The sequence below is a fragment of the Bubalus kerabau genome, chromosome 12, assembly GCF_029407905.1.
Source record: "Bubalus kerabau isolate K-KA32 ecotype Philippines breed swamp buffalo chromosome 12, PCC_UOA_SB_1v2, whole genome shotgun sequence".
Classification (NCBI taxonomy): Eukaryota; Metazoa; Chordata; class Mammalia; order Artiodactyla; family Bovidae; genus Bubalus; species Bubalus kerabau.
This window is the reverse complement of record NC_073635.1, coordinates 14,191,683-14,211,662: the sequence shown is the minus strand read 5'-3', so window position 1 is coordinate 14,211,662 and position 19,980 is coordinate 14,191,683. Positions and strand designations below refer to the sequence as shown.

The 19,980-nt window shown below is 46.0% G+C and overlaps 1 protein-coding gene across 3 annotated transcripts in view; it reads left to right on the top strand.

The window, feature by feature from the left end:
• The window catches only part of ENOX1 (ecto-NOX disulfide-thiol exchanger 1), a 340,778-nt gene that overhangs the window by 221,809 nt on the left and 98,989 nt on the right, over positions 1-19,980 (top strand). For all 3 annotated transcript variants that reach the window (XM_055541998.1, XM_055542001.1, XM_055542000.1), the window contains exon 10: positions 7,923-8,107. In XM_055541998.1, the coding sequence (XP_055397973.1) occupies positions 7,923-8,107 (185 nt within the window). The remainder of the gene's footprint in view (positions 1-7,922; positions 8,108-19,980) is intronic.

Below are 19,980 nucleotides of genomic sequence, written 5' to 3'. Positions count from 1 at the left end.
AAGTTAGAGTTTTCTGTGAGAGAAGAGTGGAGCTTAAGGAATCAGACCTCATCACTTAAGGCTATACTACAAAGCTACAGTCATCCACATAGTATGGCCTGGCACAAAAACAGACATAAAGCGCAATGGAACACAACAGAGGCTCAGAAATAAAGCCATACACTTGTGGTCAAGTCAGGGAGCCTCACTAACTGGCCAAAACCCAGATTCTCAGTGGTTGGCAGCCTCAATGCTGCTGTTTCATAGAAGAGGGACACAGCACAGAAGGCAGGATCCCTGCCGAGTGGATCAAGTCAAGCCTCAAGACTCTAGAATCCTTAGTTTAACTTCCACATGGCTTATTCCCAAACAACTCCTGCAGAAGATCCGTGTGTGTTTGTTTTAAAACAGTCTCATCCCCTCTGCCTCCATAATAGAGCCCCATTCCTGCGGAACAGTCACCAAACGGAGCCAGCAAGGCAGTGTTCGCCTCTGTTAGGGACACACCAGGCCCTGCAGCAGGGCCCCTGGTTTCCTTTTGCTCTCAAGCTGCAGCACTTGCTGTGCGAGGCCACCCGAGTGGCGTTTCTTTGGGAGGTGCAGATGCTGGAGTTCCCCCTGCCGAGGATAAACCCTGCACCTCCAGCCAGCTGTGTAACCTCCACGTCTCTCAAACTTAGTCCTATCTCCTGGAAAAAAGAAATAATAGTCATATTTACTATGTCATGTTCCACGAGCGCAGAAGGAGATTGTGTAAATCATCGGCTTAGGCAGTAACATCCTTAGCTATTACTACTGCTATTACTGTTCTCATTACTACTGCTATGCCTGCTGGGACTGTTGGTGAACAAACCAGGCACAGGAAAGTGGTGGTGACTGTATCTTCTGCTCAGATCTCCCCGTTTTTATAGGGAGGTAGCTGGGGCATGGGGACAGGCCTGGGACAGGACTGCCTACCCTGGTGCAGAGCATGGGGCTGGGGCTCATTCAGAAGGTCAAGGAATGAAACCAGAAGGACAGGCTGAGCCTGTGGTGCCCTCAGAAGTATTGGTCCAAACAAGCTAACTGTAGCCACAGTTCAGATGCCAAGGAGTAGACGGAGCCGTGGTCTGAGCCGCTGCTCTCCAATGTGGTCTCGGCCCCAGCAACATCAGCATCACAGGGAACTTGAAGGAATGCAGATTCTCAAGCCACATCGTTGACATAATCCCATTGGAAACTCTGGGGGGAGGACCAAGAAATACGTGTTAAACACACCTACTGGGAGTTTCTGATCCAAGCCAGTGTTTGGGAAACTGGGGTAGAATAGTGTCAGCTGCTCTACAGTTAAGTCCCAAAACTTCAAAGAAAAAAAAAGCTTATTTCTTGGGCACAGTTCAGTTCAGTCGCTCAGTTGTGTCCGACTCTTTGCGACCCCATGAATCACAGCACACCAGGCCTCCCTGTCCATCACCAACTCGCGGAGTTCACTCAAACTCATGTCCATCGAGTCGGTGATGCCATCCAGCCATCTCATCCTCTGTCATCCCCTTCTCCTGCCCCCAATCATTCCCAGCATTAGGGTCTTTTCCAATGAGTCAACTCTTCACATGAGAAAGAGTGGCCAAAGTATTGGAGTTTCAGCTTCAACATCAGTCCTTCCAATGAACACACAGGACTGATCTTCTTTAGGATGGACCGGTTGGATCTTCTTGCAGTCCAAGGGACTCTCAAGAGTCTTCTCCAACACCACAGTTCAAAAGCATCAATTCTTCGGTGCTCAGCTTTCTTCACCGTCCATCTCTCAACATCCATACACAACCCCTGGAAAAACCATAGCCTTGACTAGACAGACCTTTGTTGACAAAGTTATGTCTCTGCTTTTAAATATGCTGTCTAGGTTGGTCATAACTTTTCTTCCAAGGAGTAAAGCGTCTTTTAATTTCATGGATGCAATCACCATCCGCAGTGATTTTGTAGCCTAGTAGAGTCCAAAGCAGGTATTCTTGGTCCCTGGGCACCTTTCCTCCATGCAGTGATTCAGAGACCCAGGCCCATTTCAGCAGCAAGAAGAGAATGAGGGGTTGAGCAGAAGGCACATCTTACACCCCTCACGCTGCATCCGTGAAAACCAGTCAGATGGCAGTGCCTGGCCCGGTCACCCCTCAAGAATGAGCTTCACCAAGCAGAGAAAAGCATGACATAGCGTGGTATCTGTGCCACAGCAGAGCAACTGGACACCCCAGGCGCCCTTCAAGAAGAAGAGCAGACGCAGAGAGGCAGATGGAGCCTGGTCCCTAGGTGCCCGGGTCTGTGGGAGCTGGAAGGCAAACAAATACGGCAGCCATATCTTCCAGGTCTCAGACCCATCCCGTCATCCTGGGCTCTGGACCTGTTAGCACAAGTGCCTGTATCGGTCGCAGCTGATGAAATCCTTGGAAGAGATGCTCTTTGCACACGAGGAGGCGATGCACAGCTCAGCAGCGTCCTCCTGGCATTCCAGGAGGACAGCTGGCAGAGGGGAGGGAGGGACATTAAACACAGAGTCCCCCCAGTGACACCAAGTTCTCAAGAAATCCAGATATTGTTAGAAACAATATGTTATAGTGTTTGATTATTTAGTTACATCTTGCCTGAGCAGGAAAAAGATATTAACATACTGTCAGCTTACTGGGACATAACCCAAAATAACTTACATATTTCCATAGAGTGCTAATTATTTTTCTGAGGCTGGCTCAGGCTGCTAAGAGAGAGATTTCAAGGCTTTCACCAGATTATTTACTTAAAGAAGTTAAGCATGCCATTATCTGTTCCCATGGAAACACAGTAAGTAATAGAGGAGTCGGAAGAGGAGGTCACTCTGACCATAATTAATATGAAGAATACTGGTTTGTATAGGATCTAGTCAAGGGTGCAGGGAGGTGCTGTAATGCCTTTAAGCCTCGTTTACAGTGATGCAATTCAATCTTTGGATCAACTTTCATACGCTTTGGTTAATTTTAGTAGTCTAGTGCTAATTTTTGAAATGGAATTTAATCTTGTTTAACAGGGTTTTTCCAGTGTCTTTATTTCCGTTTTGATCAACCAGAAAATCCCTGTAACAGAATTTTCCTAAGGTCCTGAGCAAGGATAAGCCGATGCCTGCATTGGCTTTACCCTCATGGAGGTCACAGCTCCCCGCATGTGGCTTCACACAGCTGATTGGTGAATGAATGAATGATGATCTGAGACACCCTTGGATACAGCAATGCTTTTCCCTGGTGGCTGAGCAGGTAAAGAATCCACCTGTAACGCAGGAGACCTGGGTTCAATTTCTGGGTCAGGAAGATCCGCTAGAGAAGGGATAGGATACCCACTCCAATGTTCTTGGGCTTCCCTTGTGGCTCAGATGGTAAATAATCTGCCTGCAACTCAGGAGACCTGGGTTCGATCTCTGAGTTGGGAAGATGCCCTGGAGAAGGGAACGGCTACCCATTCCAGTGTTCTGGTCTGGAGAATTCCATGGACTGTGTAATCCACGGGGTCACAAAGAATCGGAGAAAACTGAGCGACTTTCACATAAAATCACCAAAGCAAAATTCAGTTATGTTCAGAATAGTTTACATTTAAAGTGTCTCACTGTATTCTTTTTCTTTAAATTTTATTGAAAGTCAGTAATCCACATGTTCACTATTCTATTTGTTGCAACACAGTGCATACTCCCCAGGAGTTCCTACAAAAAGATGCCTACTGTCTATTTTTAATCCTGCTTATTTGAATGGTAGGTTGGTTGCCATTTGTATTGTAATTGAATGTAATTCAAGGGTAAATTTTATCCTGGAAGCCTCATTATACATTTTCAAAACTGTTTAATGCAGTATCCTAGAAAAAAAAGGAAAAGGTAGACCTTTCAAGTTTCTGAATTTTGAATACACCGAGAAATGATATTAACTTAGAAATGATTAGGATTTTTTGTTTCCTTTGGAGCCCTGGTCCAAGAAACATAATCTAACTTCTTCAGAAAGCCTCATCTGAGGGGCGGATCCATGCAGCATAATGCTGAAAAATGTTTACAAACAGGTGGCCAGAAGTTAAGTGGAGTCAATAGACAATTTCTCACCCTTTATAAAATAACCACTTTGCAGCCACAAGAGAAACCAAGATTTTTTTTGCAGATATCAGGCTTGAAATCACTTAATAAGGAATGTAAATCAGTTATATGCCCCAATTATATAAATGTTGATGGGGTTGGCTATGGTATTGATTTGGGGGGAGGGGAGCGGGGGATGAGAGTGGATAGTTACACCTGCTGGATTTTTTTTCATCTTTTTTAATATGATGATATCACATGCCTATTCCAGAAATGCTGACGACGTTGTATCCTACTTGGCAGGAGCAGTGGTCACTCAGCTCAAGCCAAGAGCAAGAGCTGTCAGCTGTGCCATTCTAAGAGAAGTCCTAAAATAATGGATGGTGCACTTCCCTCTATGTATTTATGTTCAGACAATTTATTTAAATAATGTTGCTGGCACATGCTTTATAGCTGCTTGCATTTTGCTACCCAGATTTCAGCATATCTTGCAGACTCGGCAATTCATTTGGAAAATGTAATTTCCATCTCTGCATACTAATCGATTTCTTCACGAACACCTGCTATCAGTTATGATAATAAAAATGCCACTCTGAACTGAGAAGGGGCCAAATGAAGCTTCCTAAGGAAATGACTTAAGTGTCTTTGAATGCTACTAAATGTAGTAACGTGCTTCTGTAGCGCCAACACTTTTTCTGTCATTTGCATTTTCTCTAATTTTGCCCTATTACAACATCCCTCTCTTAAATGATGCCTGGTAACCATTTCCTTAGGGGTTGGTAAACTGAGTTGTCAGGGTGTGTGTCAGGGTGTGGACAGGATCTGATGTGGTATAGTGTTGGGCCGCACCATGTTTAAAAAACCACCAACTCGTACTCGGGGCTCCCCTGGTGGCTCAGCAGTAAAGAATCTGCCTGCAATGCAGGAGTCACAGGTTCGATCCCTGGATCGGGAAGATCCCCTGGAGGAGGGCATGGCAACCCGCTCCAGTATTCTTGCCTGGAGAGTCCCATGGACAGAGGAGCCTGGGGGGCCGCAGTCCATAGGGTTGCAGAGTCCGACACGGCTGAAGCAACTTAGCACACGTGCACACACTCAGCCCATACTCCAAGGTAGACCCTGGGTCGTTTCTGATTTATGAGTCAGTGCCTGAAAACTGTAAAACTGGCAGTTTCTGGGGTTTGCACATACATATACAGCAAATAAAATTTCCTTTACTCATCCTCTTCAGCCTCCAGTTCATTCCACGCACCATTGCCAAACCAATCTTCCTAAATCACCAATTTCGTCACATCTTCCACTGCCAGGCACCTTCAGCAGTGCTCAACTGGCCGCCCCGTTGGCCCAGCGGTCCAGCTGGCCTCCATCCCCTCTCATCACGCAGCATGGCTCACCTTTCTCTCACTGCTTCCAGACGGACTCTTGCACTTTTTGGTCAAGCTTCTCTGCTTTCTGCCCCGAGTAGTCTGCCTTTCCATCTCTGGGTTTTGCGTCAGCTCTTGTTCCTGACTGAGACGCCCTTCACCAGTTCATGGGCTTTCAGCCTTCAAAGCCCTCCTTTATTATTCCCATCTGCTTTTTCCTTTCTCTCCTCTGAATTCCTGTAGAATGGATTCCCCTGTCATACACCCTGACACTAAGTTGGTCGCTCATTTATTTATCCAACCAATATTTTTTGAGTGCCTACAGTGGGCTTCCCAGGGGGCACTAGTGGTATAGAACCCACCTGCCAATACAGGAGATGTAAGAGACGTGGGTTCAGTCCCTGGGTTGGGAAGATCCCCTGGAAGAGGGCATGGCAACCCACTCCAGCATTCTTGCCTGGAGAATCCCATGGACAGAGGAGCCTGGTGGGCTACAGTCCGTGGGGTCGCAAAGAGTCAGACACAACTGAGCGACTTAGCACGTAGCATACATGTCAGGCATTAGCCTCTTCTCTCTTCCTTTGAGTACATTCCTTTCAAACTTGTAGGTTTCTATTGTATGTCAAGCTCTTTGAGAGGAGAGACATTCTCTGTCTCCTTGTTTTGTGATCCAAGAGGCCCAGACAGGCTCCGGCACAGAGTGCATATGCAGTGAATGCTCGTTGACTAGTTGATCCCTGATGGTTTGAGGTAGGGAATTTTCTGGTTAATTGTATGTTCTATTTGATTAGTCTTTCAGTGTGTACTATATACATCATCAGTTTTACAAAGTAGAATGCCGTAAAACACTCAACTATTAAACCACTATTGACGTAATTTGATGGTGGTTATTTGAGGAGAGAGCTCAGTGGGTTTTCAGAGCAACTCTGTTCACATCTGTCACCTCTTCATGGTGGAACTGTGACCTGAGAGGCTGACCTTGATCTGGCTTTGGAACTGGGGGATTGTTGGGGAGGGGGTGGAAATGATCCTGGACCAAGAACCTGCTGGAGCGAGGTTCCACACCGTGTCCTTACAAACCAGAAGTCACGTCTTTAAAGAAGCTTCTGATAACAGACTTTTGAAATATCTCCCCTTTTATCTTGCTTACAAAAGTAGCGAATGGATTTTCTGAAGGAGGCAGAGAAAGTATGGGAGACTGGTAAAAAAAAAGAGAGAGAATTGGGGGTTCTTTTAAAATAATCTGTTCAGAACTAAACCCATTGGGCTGGCAGAATAGCCCAGTGACTGGGAGCAGAGACTCTGGAGCCTGACCTGGGTTTGAAGGCTGTTGATGGTACTTTCTCTGTGAAATCAGACAAGTTCTGTAACATCCATGTACCTCATTTTTTCTCATCTGTAAAGCGGAGTAATAAGAACAGCACCCGCATCAGAAGCTGATGGGGGAGATGGAGTGAGTGAGTGTGTGGTCCAGCGTCTGTTACATTGTGAGAGCTCAAAAAGCTGTTGTGATTGCTGCAGAGACCACCAAGTAGTCAGCTAGAGACGAAGGAAGGGAGTCCCCATCCTCGATTTTCCTTGGTCCCATTCACTCTTCTGTATTCCACTTCAGTTACTTTTGGAGTCATGAGATGTGTAAGGCCCTGAATTACCCATCCCAGTTTCTCCATTGGGTGGGGAGGTGAGTGAGCTCTGAGCCCCCTACTTGGAGAGTTTCGGGTTTCAGGAAGGAGTAGCGTAGGAGGCTGTTGGTGAAACAGATGAAACCAGGTCTCCGTCCTGAGAGGAGTTAGAAGGAGCTAACAGGCTTGTGCAGTCTGTCCTGGCAGTTCAGCAGGAAGGAACGGTGTGTGGATCCATCCCCGCCACCCTCCCCTGGGTGGCTGTGGCTGCATGCCTCCACCTGGGGACCACGAATGATGTGAACGTGGCCCTCCAGGGAGCTGAGCCATCCTGCCGAAAGGGAGAGGGCAGTCACAAGGCAGACAGGGTGTCTGCCTGGAATTCTGAGCGCTTTCATCACCACCAACCCAGATCAGTTTCTGAGAGGGAGCCTAGGGTCGGGGCAGGGGTCAGGAGACAAGAATTCAGAAGGAATTCATCCTGTACCCACAGGCACCCATAAGATGGGACAGACAGAATAGCTAACACATTGCCAAAGAAATGAGCTGCAAAATAAGGCAGCACCAGCTGTAAAATGAAGCAGCGCCCCACGGTAGGGCATTCAAGTTTGGCACAAAGGTGGCGAATCAGAGTGAGGGGGGACTCCCCTGGCCATCCAGTGCCGGAGGTGTGGGTTCGATCCCTGGTGGGGGAGCTTAGATCCCACATGCCTTGCACCAAAAAACCAAAACATAAGACAGAAGCAATACTGTAACCAATTCCATAAAGACTTTTAAAATGGTCCACATCAACAACAACAAAAAAAATTAGAAAATAAAAAATTGGGGTGCAAGGCTCCCTTTAGCACCGAAGGCCCTCCATCTCAGCGAGATGGTTACTCACTTGAACTCGTTCTGTCTGCCCCGCAGCCCTGGCCGCCCAGGCCTACGCACTTAAAGAGGAGAACGACAGCCTCCGATGGCAGCTGGATGCCTACAGGAACGAGGTGGAGCTGCTGAAGCAGGAGAAGGAGCAGCTGTTTCGGACAGAGGAAAACCTGACCAAGGACCAGCAGGTGCAGTTCCTGCAGCAGACAATGCAAGGCATGCAGCAGGTACCTGCGCCTCGGCTCAGAGAGCAAGGGGCACATGTGCTCAGGGGAAGGGGGGGTGGCGGGAAGCTGGAGGAGAAAAAAGGACAGCAGAAAAGCTGAGTGGTGGGATCAGGAAAGTCCCGATGATGTTTTGTGGGAGGAGAGGGTCTGGGGAGAAGCCACACAAAGAAATAGGTTGCAGTATCAATAACTACACCCTCCAGGTGGGAAACAAAGGAAGAGAATCTAAGGCATTGAAAGCTCCACACGGGAAATGTAGCCCCCTGGCAAATGGTTAGAAAATCCGTGCCCATCACGACACCAGTGTTCTGTAATCTTAGAACGTCTCCACTTACAAGCAAGCAGACTGATTTTTATAAAAGCGTGGCAAGTTTGTTTACGAGATCGATGAACATCTAAACTGTTTTTATTTCCTCTTCTCCCGGGTGATCCTTCAGATGTAGACCGGTTCTTTGGAAACACTCTGCATTTCAGAAATGTTTGCTGTTGGGTTGGATGAAGGACTGGAATTCAGGGCGATGGGAAGCTTCAGAAAGAGGCCACGTCTCTGCTTTTTGTTAAAGAGCCACGGGCTTCAGTTTGGCACATTCAAATTAAATCTGGATCTTTCCAGCTGGTGTAAGAAAGAAACAGAAGTGATGGGCTCTGTAGGAAGGAGAAGGAACATGGACTATGGGGAACGAGGGCTCAAGGGCTGGGATAACCCGGGCACTGGCTGCAGAGGGTCAAAGAGTCATATCTAGATTTATATCTGGAAACATCGATTGATGTGTGACGCACTTAAGGGGTTTGGGCCTTTGAGTTATCTTAGAATAATGTAGCTGAAATTATCATCATACAAGGGTACTTGTGTTACTCCTCTGAATATATCAATTTAACCTCTCCTTTCTACAGGGGAGGAATAAGGATTGTTTTTCGTTAAATGGGGGAAATACAAGCAGGCTGATGGAAAATGATGGAGTGAGTAGGATATTTTTTCAAATTCCCCCATCTGTATTGACTGCTGTCTAAGCAGCCTGAATTGCCTACAGAAGTGTCTTAAAGATGAGAGGTAACTGCCGCTGAAACCTTCGCCAAACACAGGTTGCAGTATCAAGGGAGGGAAAAAATAATTGAGAGGAAGGGATGTGAGAGAGAAGCGCAGATCAGGATGTAAACAAGTTAATGACCAAGTCACAGAAATCCTGTCTTAAGCATCTCCTGCCATTTAAAAGCAGTTCTGCCATCTTGGCTTTGAGTCCTGACTCGCTGATGTTCACAGTGTGTGTTAGACAAATCAGCGAGATTCAGAGGTCAGAGCCAGCCAGGAAAATGTTATTACAGGCGGGGCTCGGGCCCCCGCACTCGAAAATCGGTGTAACAGCTGCCACGCGGGGCTCCTGGGGTTGTCCATCTGTCCCCATCACGGGGTGTGCGGTGCCTTTGCCAAGAGGAGCGTCTGGCCGTTTCTCCGAGGACCATGACGCCAGATCTAGCCAGCAAGCTACTATCTCGTATCTCCTGCAACAGGGCCCTCTTTTCCTCCCAAGAAAGGTGACCCTGGTTGCTTGAAAAGTGGATCAAAACCTTGAAGGCGGCTGAAGTTTCAAATGTGAGAGAAGTCAGGAGGCAGGGTGGGCTGGCCCATCAGGAAGAAGCATGCCCTGGTCCACACTGGTCCACAGCGCTGGGCATCCTCACTGAGCTCCAGCCCCTTAAAGGGACAGTTCTCCTCTTGCAGCCTCTTATACGTTTGCAGAATCTCCTTGTCCGTAGAAAGCGTCCTTTCCTATGTTTGTGTTGTTTGGGGGGCAGGGGAGTTTTGTTTGGAGGTCTGTCTTGGTTTCTTCTGGTTTGGTCTAAATCACAGAAAGTTATGGTCACAGTTGTAGACCTAGAAGTGCATGACCAGGTTGCTGGCAAAGTTGGTTCCCTGTGAGACCCAAGGGAGTGTCTGCTCTCTTCTCTCCCCTGGCTTCTGTGGGTTTGCTGGCAAGCTTTGTGCTTCCTCGGCTTGTAGACGCATCACCCCGCTCCCTGCCTTCATCTTCACATGACCTTCTCCTTGTGTGTGTGCCGGGGTCACAATCTGTACAGGGTTAAGGGGCCCACACTATTCAAATATGACTTCATCTTAACTCATAACACCTGCACAGATTCTGTTTCCATAATTTTGTATTCTGAAGTACAGATGTTTGGGACATCACCATATAGATTTGGTGGTGGTGGTTGTTCAGTCGCCAAGTCACATCCAACTCTTTGCAGCCTCCTGGACTGCAGCAGACCAGGCTTCCCTGTCCCTCACCGTCTCCCAGAGTTTACTCAAGTTCATGTCTGTTAAATTGGTGATGCCATCCAACCATCTCATCCTCTGCCACCCTCTTCTTCTTCTGCCTTCAGTCTTTCCCAGCGTCAGGGTCTTTTCCAATGAGTCAGGTCTTCACATCAGGTGGCCAAAGTATTGGAGCTTCAGCTTTGGCATCAGTCCTTCCAAAGAGTATTCGGGGTTGATTTCCTTTAAGGTTGACTGGTTTGATCTCCTTGCTTTCCAAGGGATTCTCAAGACTCTTCTTTAGCACCGCAATTTGAAACCATCAGTTTTCAGCACTTTTCCTTCTTTATTGTCCAGCTCTCACATCTGTACGTGACTCTAAATTTGGAGGGGGGCACAATTCCATCAGCAGCACACATAGAGGAGATGTCAAAATATCTTTGTTGAATGGAAGAATGAAGGGACAGAGGTACAGGGGCAAGAACTAGCCCAGTGCCTCTGGGGGACTCTGGGATCTTGGAAAGAGCAGGGCAGGGTGTGGGGAGAACTGATGCCCCAGGGGTCCGTGTAGCTCCTCCTCAGCACGTGAGGGGCACTAGGTCAGTGGCAGCAGGTACAGTATTCATTCTCACTGGCCCTTAGGTGGACCCATGGTGATTATTGTGGAACACATCTTTAATAGAGTTTTTAAATGTATGTGCTTCTTAAGAGTCATCTTCCTACCTTATTCACTTTGAATGAATTCCCACAACCTGTCAATTTGAGCCCCACTGCCAAGAATTCTCCTAACTTTAAAACCCACCCTCAATCTGCCTGCTGTCCACTTTATAAATCAGAAAATAATCACCTCCCAGGAAAGTCAGCAGATAGAGGAGGGCGTTGGTCTCTCACGTGTCACTGTCTTAGCAATCCATCTAGGGAAAATTATTCTGCAATAAACAAAACAATATAAACAGTCTTACTAGCCTTAGGACTAGCATACAGTTTTTTAGAACTGCCTTCAAGTTTAGCTGGAAAGTTGCTCACCTTTCTTCTTTCCATCCCTGAAGGATGTGTTCACTGACTTCACATGGTTTCTCATGAGTTCATGCAGGAAATATTATGGGCAGGGTTTGGAAAAGTGAAAAAAAGCCTCAGGTGAATTTGGGTATTTCTCAGTGTTCCCCCTGCCCTGCATGTGAGTCACAGTTTCGTATTAGAGGTTTCACACAAAATGAAGTAATAGTTGGTATCCGTGGTAACACGATAGCCTTTACCTGATCTGAAGCTGGTGACATAGTTAACCTGTCTCTGCCATGGGGAGAGTGAGGCTGTGGGCTTTTGTTTGTATCTTTAGGTATCCAAGGAAAGCATATCCATACTTGAAATTCTTACTTATCTTCAGGTTACCACACTGAAGTCTTTTCTTGGGTTTATCGAAGTAAAATTTATGCACAGTGAAAGAGACTATTTTCAGGGTTTTGTCAGTCACTGCCACACTCAGTATATGAAACAGTTCTATCACCACCAGCACCCACACGTTCTCTCATGCCCCTTTTAGTCCAGCCCACTCCTCGGAACCACTGACTTGCTTTCTGCCTTCCTGGTTCTGCCCTTTCAAGGAAGTCATATAAGTGGAGTCATAGTGTATATTCTTCCCAGGTGGCACTAGCGGTAAGGAGCCCACCTGCCAACGCAGGCTGACGTAAGAGACGCTCGATCCCTGCGTCGATCCCCAGGTTCAATCCCTGGCTCGGGATGATCCCCTGGAGAAGGAAATGGCAACCCACTCCAGTATGCTTGCCCCAGAAATCCCATGGACAGAGGAGCCAGGCGGGCTACAGTCCAGAGGGCCGCACAGAGCTGGACACGACCGAAGCAGCTGAGCACTTGGACAGGATGTACAGCCTCTTGAGTCTGGCTCCGGTCCCTCAGCATGACGGATTTGTGAGGCATCCGTATTGCTGGGTGTGTCTGCTGGTCATTCTCTCTATGCTGAATGGTATTCCATTGTAAGGAAGGGCCATACTTGGTTTATCTAGTCACCAGTTAATGGACATTCGGACGGTGTCCTGTTTGAAGCCAATGTGAATAAATCTGTTCTAAACATTCCGTTTACAGGCTTTTTGTTTGGACATAATTTTTTCATCTCACTTGGGTAAATATAGAATTGCTGGGTCATATGGTGTTTGACTTTTTAAGAAACTGCTAAACAGTTTTCCAGAATGTCTTTCCTGATGTGCATTCCCGAAAGATTACATGAGAATTCCAGCGTCCTTGTCAGCCAGCACTTGGAGTGGCCAGTTAGTTTTGTTTTATTTTTTTTTTTTTAGTCACTATATGCAGTGTATAGCTCTATACAGTCAACAAAAACAAGACCGGGAGCTGACTGTGGCTCAGATCATGAACTCCTTATTACCAAATTCAGACTGAAATTGAAGAAAGTAGGGAAAACCACTAGACCATTCAGGTATGACCTAAATCAAATCCCTTATGATTATACAGTGGAAGTGAGAAATAGATTTAAGGGCCTAGATCTGATAGATAGAGTGCCTGATGAACTATGAACTGAGGTTCATGACATTGTACAGGAGACAGGGATCAAGACCATCCCCATGGAAAAGAAATGCAAAAAAGCAAAATGGCTCTCTCGGGACGCCTTACAAATAGCTGTGAAAAGAAGAGAAGCGAAAAGCAAAGGAGAAAAGGAAAGATATAAGCATCTGAATGCAGAGTTCCAAAGAATAGCAAGAAGAGATAAGAAAGCCTTCCTCAGCGATCAATGCAAAGAAATAGAGGAAAACAACAGAATGGGAAAGACTAGAGATCTCTTCAAGAAAATTAGAGATACCAAGGGAACATTTCATGCAAAGATGGGCTCGATAAAGGACAGAAATGGTATGGACCTAACAGAAGCAGAAGATATTAAGAAGAGATGGCAAGAATACACAGAAGAACTGTACAAAAAAGATCTTCATGACCCAGATGATCATGATGATGTGATCACTGACCTAGAGCCAGACATCCTGGAATGTGAAGTCAAGCTGGCCTTAGAAAGCATCACTATGAACAAACCTAGTGGAGGTGATGGAATTCCAGTTGAGCTATTTCAAATCCTGAAATATGATGCTGTGAAAGTGCTGCACTCAATATGCCAGCAAATTTGGAAAACTCAGCAGTGGCCACAGGACTGGAAAAGGTCAGTTTTCATTCCAATCCCAAAGAAAGGCAATGCCAAAGAATGCTCAAACTACTGCATATTTGATCTCACATGCTAGTAAAGTAATGCTCAAAATTCTCCAAGCCAGGCTTCAGCAATACATGAACCGTGAACTTCCTGATGTTCAAACTGGTTTTAGAAAAGGCATAGGAACCAGAGATCAAATTGCCAACATCCGCTGGATCAAAAAAAAAGCAAGACAGTTCCAGAAAAACATCTATTTCTGCCTTATTGGCTATGCCAAAGCCTTTGACTGTATAGATCACAATAAGCTGTGGAAAATTCTGAAAGAGATGGGAATACCAGACCACCTGACCTGCCTCTTGAGAACTCTGTATGCAGGTCAGGAAGCAACAATTAGAACTGGACATGGAACAACAGACTGGTTCCAAATAGGAAAAGGAGTACGTCAAGGCTGTATAGTGTCACCCTGCTTATTTAACTTATATGCAGAGTACATCATGAGAAATGCTGGATTGGAAGAAGCACAAGCTGGAATCAAGATTGCCGGGAGAAATACCAATAACCTCAGATATGCAGATGACACCACCCTTATGGCAGAAAGTGAAGAGGAACTAAAAAGCCTCCTGATGAAAGTGGAGAGTGAAAAAGTTGGCTTAAAGCTCAACATTCAGAAAACTAAGATCATTGCATCTGGTCCCATCACTTCATGGGAAATAGATGGGAAAACAGTGGAAACAGTGTCAGACTTTATTTTTTGGGGCTCCCAAATCACTGCAGATGGTGACTGCAGCCATGAAATTAAAAGACACTTACTCCTAGGAAGGAAAGTTATGACCAACCTAGATAGCATATTGAAAAGCAGAGACATTACTTTGCCAACAAAGTTTCGTCTAGTCAAGGCTATGGTTTTTCCTGTGGTCATGTATAGATGTGAGAGTTGGACTGTGAAGAAGGCTGAGTGCCGAAGAATTGATGCTTTTGAACTGTGGTGTTGGAGAAGACTCTTGAGAGTCCCTTGGACTGCAAGGAGATCCAACCAGTGCATTCTGAAGGAGATCAGCCCTGGGATTTCTTTGGATGGAATGATGCTGAAGCTGAAACTCCAGTGCTTTGGCCACCTCATGCGAAGAGTTGACTCATTGGAAAAGACTCTGATGCTGGGGGTGATTGGAGACAGGAGGAGAAGGGGACGACAGAGGATGACATGGCTGGATGGCATCACTGACTCGATGAACATGAGTCTGAGTGAACTCCGGGAGTTGGTGATGGACAGGGAGGCCTGGCATGCTGGGATTCATGGGGTCGCAAAGAGTCAGACACGACTGAGTGACTGAACTGACTGACTGACTGAAGCAGTGTATAGTAGTATCTTTTTATGGTTTTAACCACACCTTCATTTAAGTAGGCTTTGTGTTCTAATTCATGAGAATAAGTCAGTTTGTCATATTTCTAAATAAGCAACTTAAAAATCAGAATTCTTTTTGAAGCCATGTATAAGTCCTTTTGATAGGACTGGTAAATATTTAGATAACAACAGGATACCATTGTAAGCTGCCGGTCCTAAAACTTGAGTGCCTAATGATGGTTATATCAGAAGGCTCCCTCATACACACTGAATTTCAGCCAATGCTCTTTAATGCTGTTAACAAATGTCATTGAAGACCAACTGTCTTGAGACCAGATGTCTTAAGGCCAATGGTTTATTGGCCCACGTAGAACTCTCTTACGCTTTTGGCTTGACATTAGTAAAGACAAGGGCTATTCAGCTGTCTTGACAGCTTTCAGCAAAAGAGACCGGGGTGCGGGGGGGATTGGAAAAAGAGTCCTATTACCATCAACACTATTTCAGTAATTAAGTAACAATTTTTTTCCCCACTTTATGCTTAAAGAGGAGCATATGTGGAATTCTCTGTATATGTATTACAACTCCTAATCTAGACTAATCGTGCAGAAGAGGGCAAAGAAATACAATAACGTCACTCTCCTAAAATACCACGTAACCCCAGCGAGTTTTGCCAAATCATCAAGGATTGGTTTGTGGGATATGTATTATAAATTAAATGAAAAATGTGTTGAAATGAGAACACCAGTGAGTGCATCTGACCACTATAAGGAAAGTTAAGCATCTCTTCTGAAATCTTCTTTATTCAGTTGTCTAAGTAAGTCCTTTTTTTTTTTCTTAAGAGATAGTGAAAAGTTTGTGTTTGCTTGCCTTCCCAGCCTCACGTGTCAGGAGGTCTGGCATGCACAGGTCACAGTTAGGGTCGTTGTTATGGCAGCAGGAGTCATGTCCAGGGCTGCTGTGATAATGACTGTGTGCGGATGCTGCTTGTGCTGGGCTGGGGGTGTTTTTGATCATTAGAAGGTTTTAGAGGAAGACAAGTAAAATGAACTTACCCAAGACAACTTCACATAACTTTTTTTTAAATCTGGGGGTGGGGGGAAGAGCATGTCCCTTAAACATTGTGAAAATCCTATGAAGGCCAGCGGCCCCATTGCTCCCAGTGGCCTTCAAAGACAGTGCTACAAAGAACATGGGCGAGGTTCTGCAGGCAGAGAACGCAGACAGATGCAACAGGCATCTCTGTTCTCTCAATAACTGTTCACTTCTGATTTGCATTTGTATTTGCTTTCTGAAAATGCCCAGCAGTCAGATAATGGACCTACGAAGCCGGTGCGCTCTGTCCATTATCCTTTTTCTCATATGATCTGTTTAAACTTTATCCTTTCCCCTGAAGTTTCTATTTGATTGTCACATTACTTTATTTGCGAATGTTATTTCTGTTCTTTGTTTATTATCTTTTCATGCAGTGCTATTTTTTGGTTACCGTCTCTTCTCAATCTTTTCGAGAATACCAATTAGAATTCTTTTTTTAAGTTCTTTTTGGTCCTGAACATTTCTGTTTATTCCAGGACTGCATGCTTCATTTCTGTGTCTCCATCTGTCCTTCGTGCTCCGGGTTTCTTCTCATGGGAGGTCATGCTTAGTAGCCTGTTTGTATCTGGGATGAAGGGCTGGAGGCCGCTGTTCCAGGATGCTGTGTGGTTTGCTGATGGCTGAGTCCAGGTCTCCCCCACAGCGGAGTCTCCCTTTCAGCGGCTCACTGACTGGCAGGCTTCATTTTGAGGAGAGTTGGGGATTCCACAATTGCCAGAGTCTGTCCTACAAGAAGAACTCCCTGGCGTTTCCCTTGTATTCGCTTTGCTCTTTTAAGTTTATTTGTTGACATACATTTCAGTTGTCTGTGGAGGAGAGAAAAAGCAAAACCTAACACCCATGGACTGAGTCTGACATTTTGAACAAGAACCTGTTTCAGGAGCTCTTGGTTTTAATCCAGTTCTTGAACGAATTCTGGGTTAGTATGGTGCCTGGAGAGTGGAAAGGGAACGGAGCTTGGGGGGAACATTCCACGTTATTCTGGCTTTGCAGAAACAAGAGAAGAGAGAGCACATTTTCTAAACGTCTAGGAGGTAGGAACATAGGAACTTAGGGCAGCATATTTTGGAATAAAGTTGGATGCTTCAGGATGAGGAAGGCAGATACACAAATTAGGGGCATTTAGGGGAGGAGAAAATGAAGATGAATAGTCTGAACAAGGTGACGGAAAGTTGGAGTTTTAAGTTGATTCTTTTTATTATTAGTTAATTAATTATGACTATAATTAATTTATATAATTATACTTGATTGATTAATTATAACTCATAATTTGTTACCGCACAGGCTTTTCTCTAGTTGCATCAAGCAGGGGCTATTCTCTGTTTGCGGCGCATGGACTCTTCGCTGCAGTGCTTCTCTTGTTGTGGAGCACCCAGGCACTCGGGCTCGGTAGCTGCAGCTCTCGGGCCCTAGAGCATGCAGCTTTGAGTAGTTGTGGTGCACGGGCTTAGTCGCTCCGTGGCACGTGGAATCTTCCCGGACCAGGGATGGAACCCACGTCCCCTGCATTGGCAGGTGGATTCCTACCCACTGTGCTGCTAGGGAAGCCCTTCAGGTGGCTCTTTAAAAATGTGACTCATGGACTTATCCTCATGAATGAAAATAGAAATACTGCTTAACTGGGTGACTTTTCTCCAGTCTATATTGGCTGGCTGCCCTAGAAAAGAGAAAGAGGCACAGAACCGAGAAAAACGAATGATATGGAGGAAGGCAAGCCTCAGCCTCAGTGGGCCTGTGAAGAGTAGATTAGAAGGTGCTGGAGGTAGAGGAAGGAGAAGGATACGTGGAGACACTGGAGAGGCGGCGGAAGGACAGATCTTCCTCCGGAGTTAAAAACACAGTGATGCGGACATTAACACAGAAGAGAAGAGGAGAGAGTTCTCTAAAAGAAGGAATTCACCACTTTTATAATGGCAGGTTAACTTTTAAGAGCTTTTGTGAAATATATAGATCAGTGAACTAGGTGCAGGCTGGGCAAAACTAAAGACTGATTCGTTGGGAATTTAAGTTGCAGTTTATTATGAGGCTTTTCTTCCTAAGGAGGGCTCATGAACCTCAAAATTGCTCAGTTGAAGAAGTATCCTGGAAATTTTGGTTGTTTACTCATCCATATCTTTACTGTATGAAAATATTTTACATCAGTGCAGAAAATACTTCAGTATCACTGGACAAGGCAAGAAAATTGCATTATTACAGTGTAGAGAAAGGGTCTGGGCAGTCTTTGTGGGCAAGTAGTAAAACATTCTGTAGTCTTAAAAAGTTCAAAAAAATATTTCTGTGCATAAAGACATACACACACACATCTGGAATTTTTACAAGCTGTGGCTGCAGAGACATAAGCATGTTTATTCTATTTAAGCTACCCAGATGCAGTCTCTTTCTTTCTGAATCAAAAAACAACTCACAAGACGTTTCCCACATTCATATCAAAGATTTTTGACATTTTGCTAAAATTAGAACAATCATAAAAACATGTACATCTCTCAAAGTGTGGCTTGACATAAGTTCCAAGGCAAGACATCAGGGTTCACAACAGCTGCTGAGTCCGGGGTCCACCATGGTCATCGTTCCTTTTCATGTAACTCCCCAGAGTTTGTCGTTTCATTTTCTGCCTGTTCTTCAACCATTACCTTGGGATTTGCTGTTGTTCAGTCGCTAAGTCATGTCTGACTCTGTGACCCCATGTACTATAGCCCACCAGGCTCCTCTCTCCATGAGATTTCCTGGGCCAGAATAATGGAGCGGGTGGCCATTTCCTCCTCCGGGGGATCTTCCCACCCAGGGATCAAACCTACATCTCCTGCTTGGCAGGTGGATTCTCTACCACTGAGCCACCTGGGAAGCCAAAGGAGTTGGACTGTGGGACGGTGCATTGTAATAGCAGCCCGCGTGATGGTGATGATACCCTCATTTATAATTCAGCACCCCTTACTTTCAGCTGAACATCAGTTGTCCTGCTGGCAGCATGTCCATTTTCTAGCACTTGCAGATCACACTCCCTGGCACTTCTGGGCGTCTGGTACCCACTGCTGAGTGAGAGTCTTGAAGGGATGGTTGGGGACATTTGGAACCAGAAGTGGAAACCAGTGCACAGGTCCTTGGCTCATTCCCATCACATTGAAATGATCCCACCTGACATCTGCTGAGGGGGTTGGGAGTGATGAAGGCACTTGCCCATTTAAATCTGGACAAGATACAAAGGACCAAAAGCGATGTGCGTGGAGAGGAAACTGCTGTTTTTAGTAGTTTCAGACAGGGGCAGACCATGGGGCATCATACCATTTTCACCGGACAGAGAGACCTTCTGATGAGAAAGGAGATAGGCTGCCTTCGTGGACATGTGGGACACTGAGCCTTGCACAAGAGGAGGAAGACACCGAACCAGTGGGACAGAAAGGGTGTCCAGCCTGGCCGTCTCCTGCATAACACTGCATAAGTCAGCTTGTCTGAACCTCAGGTTCTTAACCTGGAAAACAGGCCCTGCTCACCTCCATCAGGGTTTGCGGCCGTAAAATGAGGCCATGTACATGAACGCATTCGGAAAAGCTGTTCCACAAATGCCAGCTGCGATCGCTGCATTCTCGGGGCCAACATGAAGAAGTGCGGAGGTTTAAGAGAAGACTCGGGGCTTCCCTGGTGGCACTCGTGGTAAAGAACCTGCCTGCCAATGCAGGAGACACAAGAGACACAGGTTTGAGCCCTGGGTCGGGAAGATGCCCTGGAGAGTCAGACACAACTGAAGTGACTTGGCACAAGCATGCAGGAGAAGACCCAGGACTCGCAGAGTAAGTCTGGAGACATGCGGTTCCCGACCCTACGGTGGCTTGTTCTGTTGTTCTTATGCCCCTTTATGGCTGGGGGACCCGCTCCCTACAGTTACGCACCAGAAACCCCTTCATTCCTCTTCTTGGCGCTCACACCTCAGGAGCATGTGCTCACTGTGGTTTCTCGGAGGAAAACCTGAGAGCTGGAGATGGCCAGTGACTTACCCAGGGTCCGGACGCAGCAGAGTCAGAATTCCA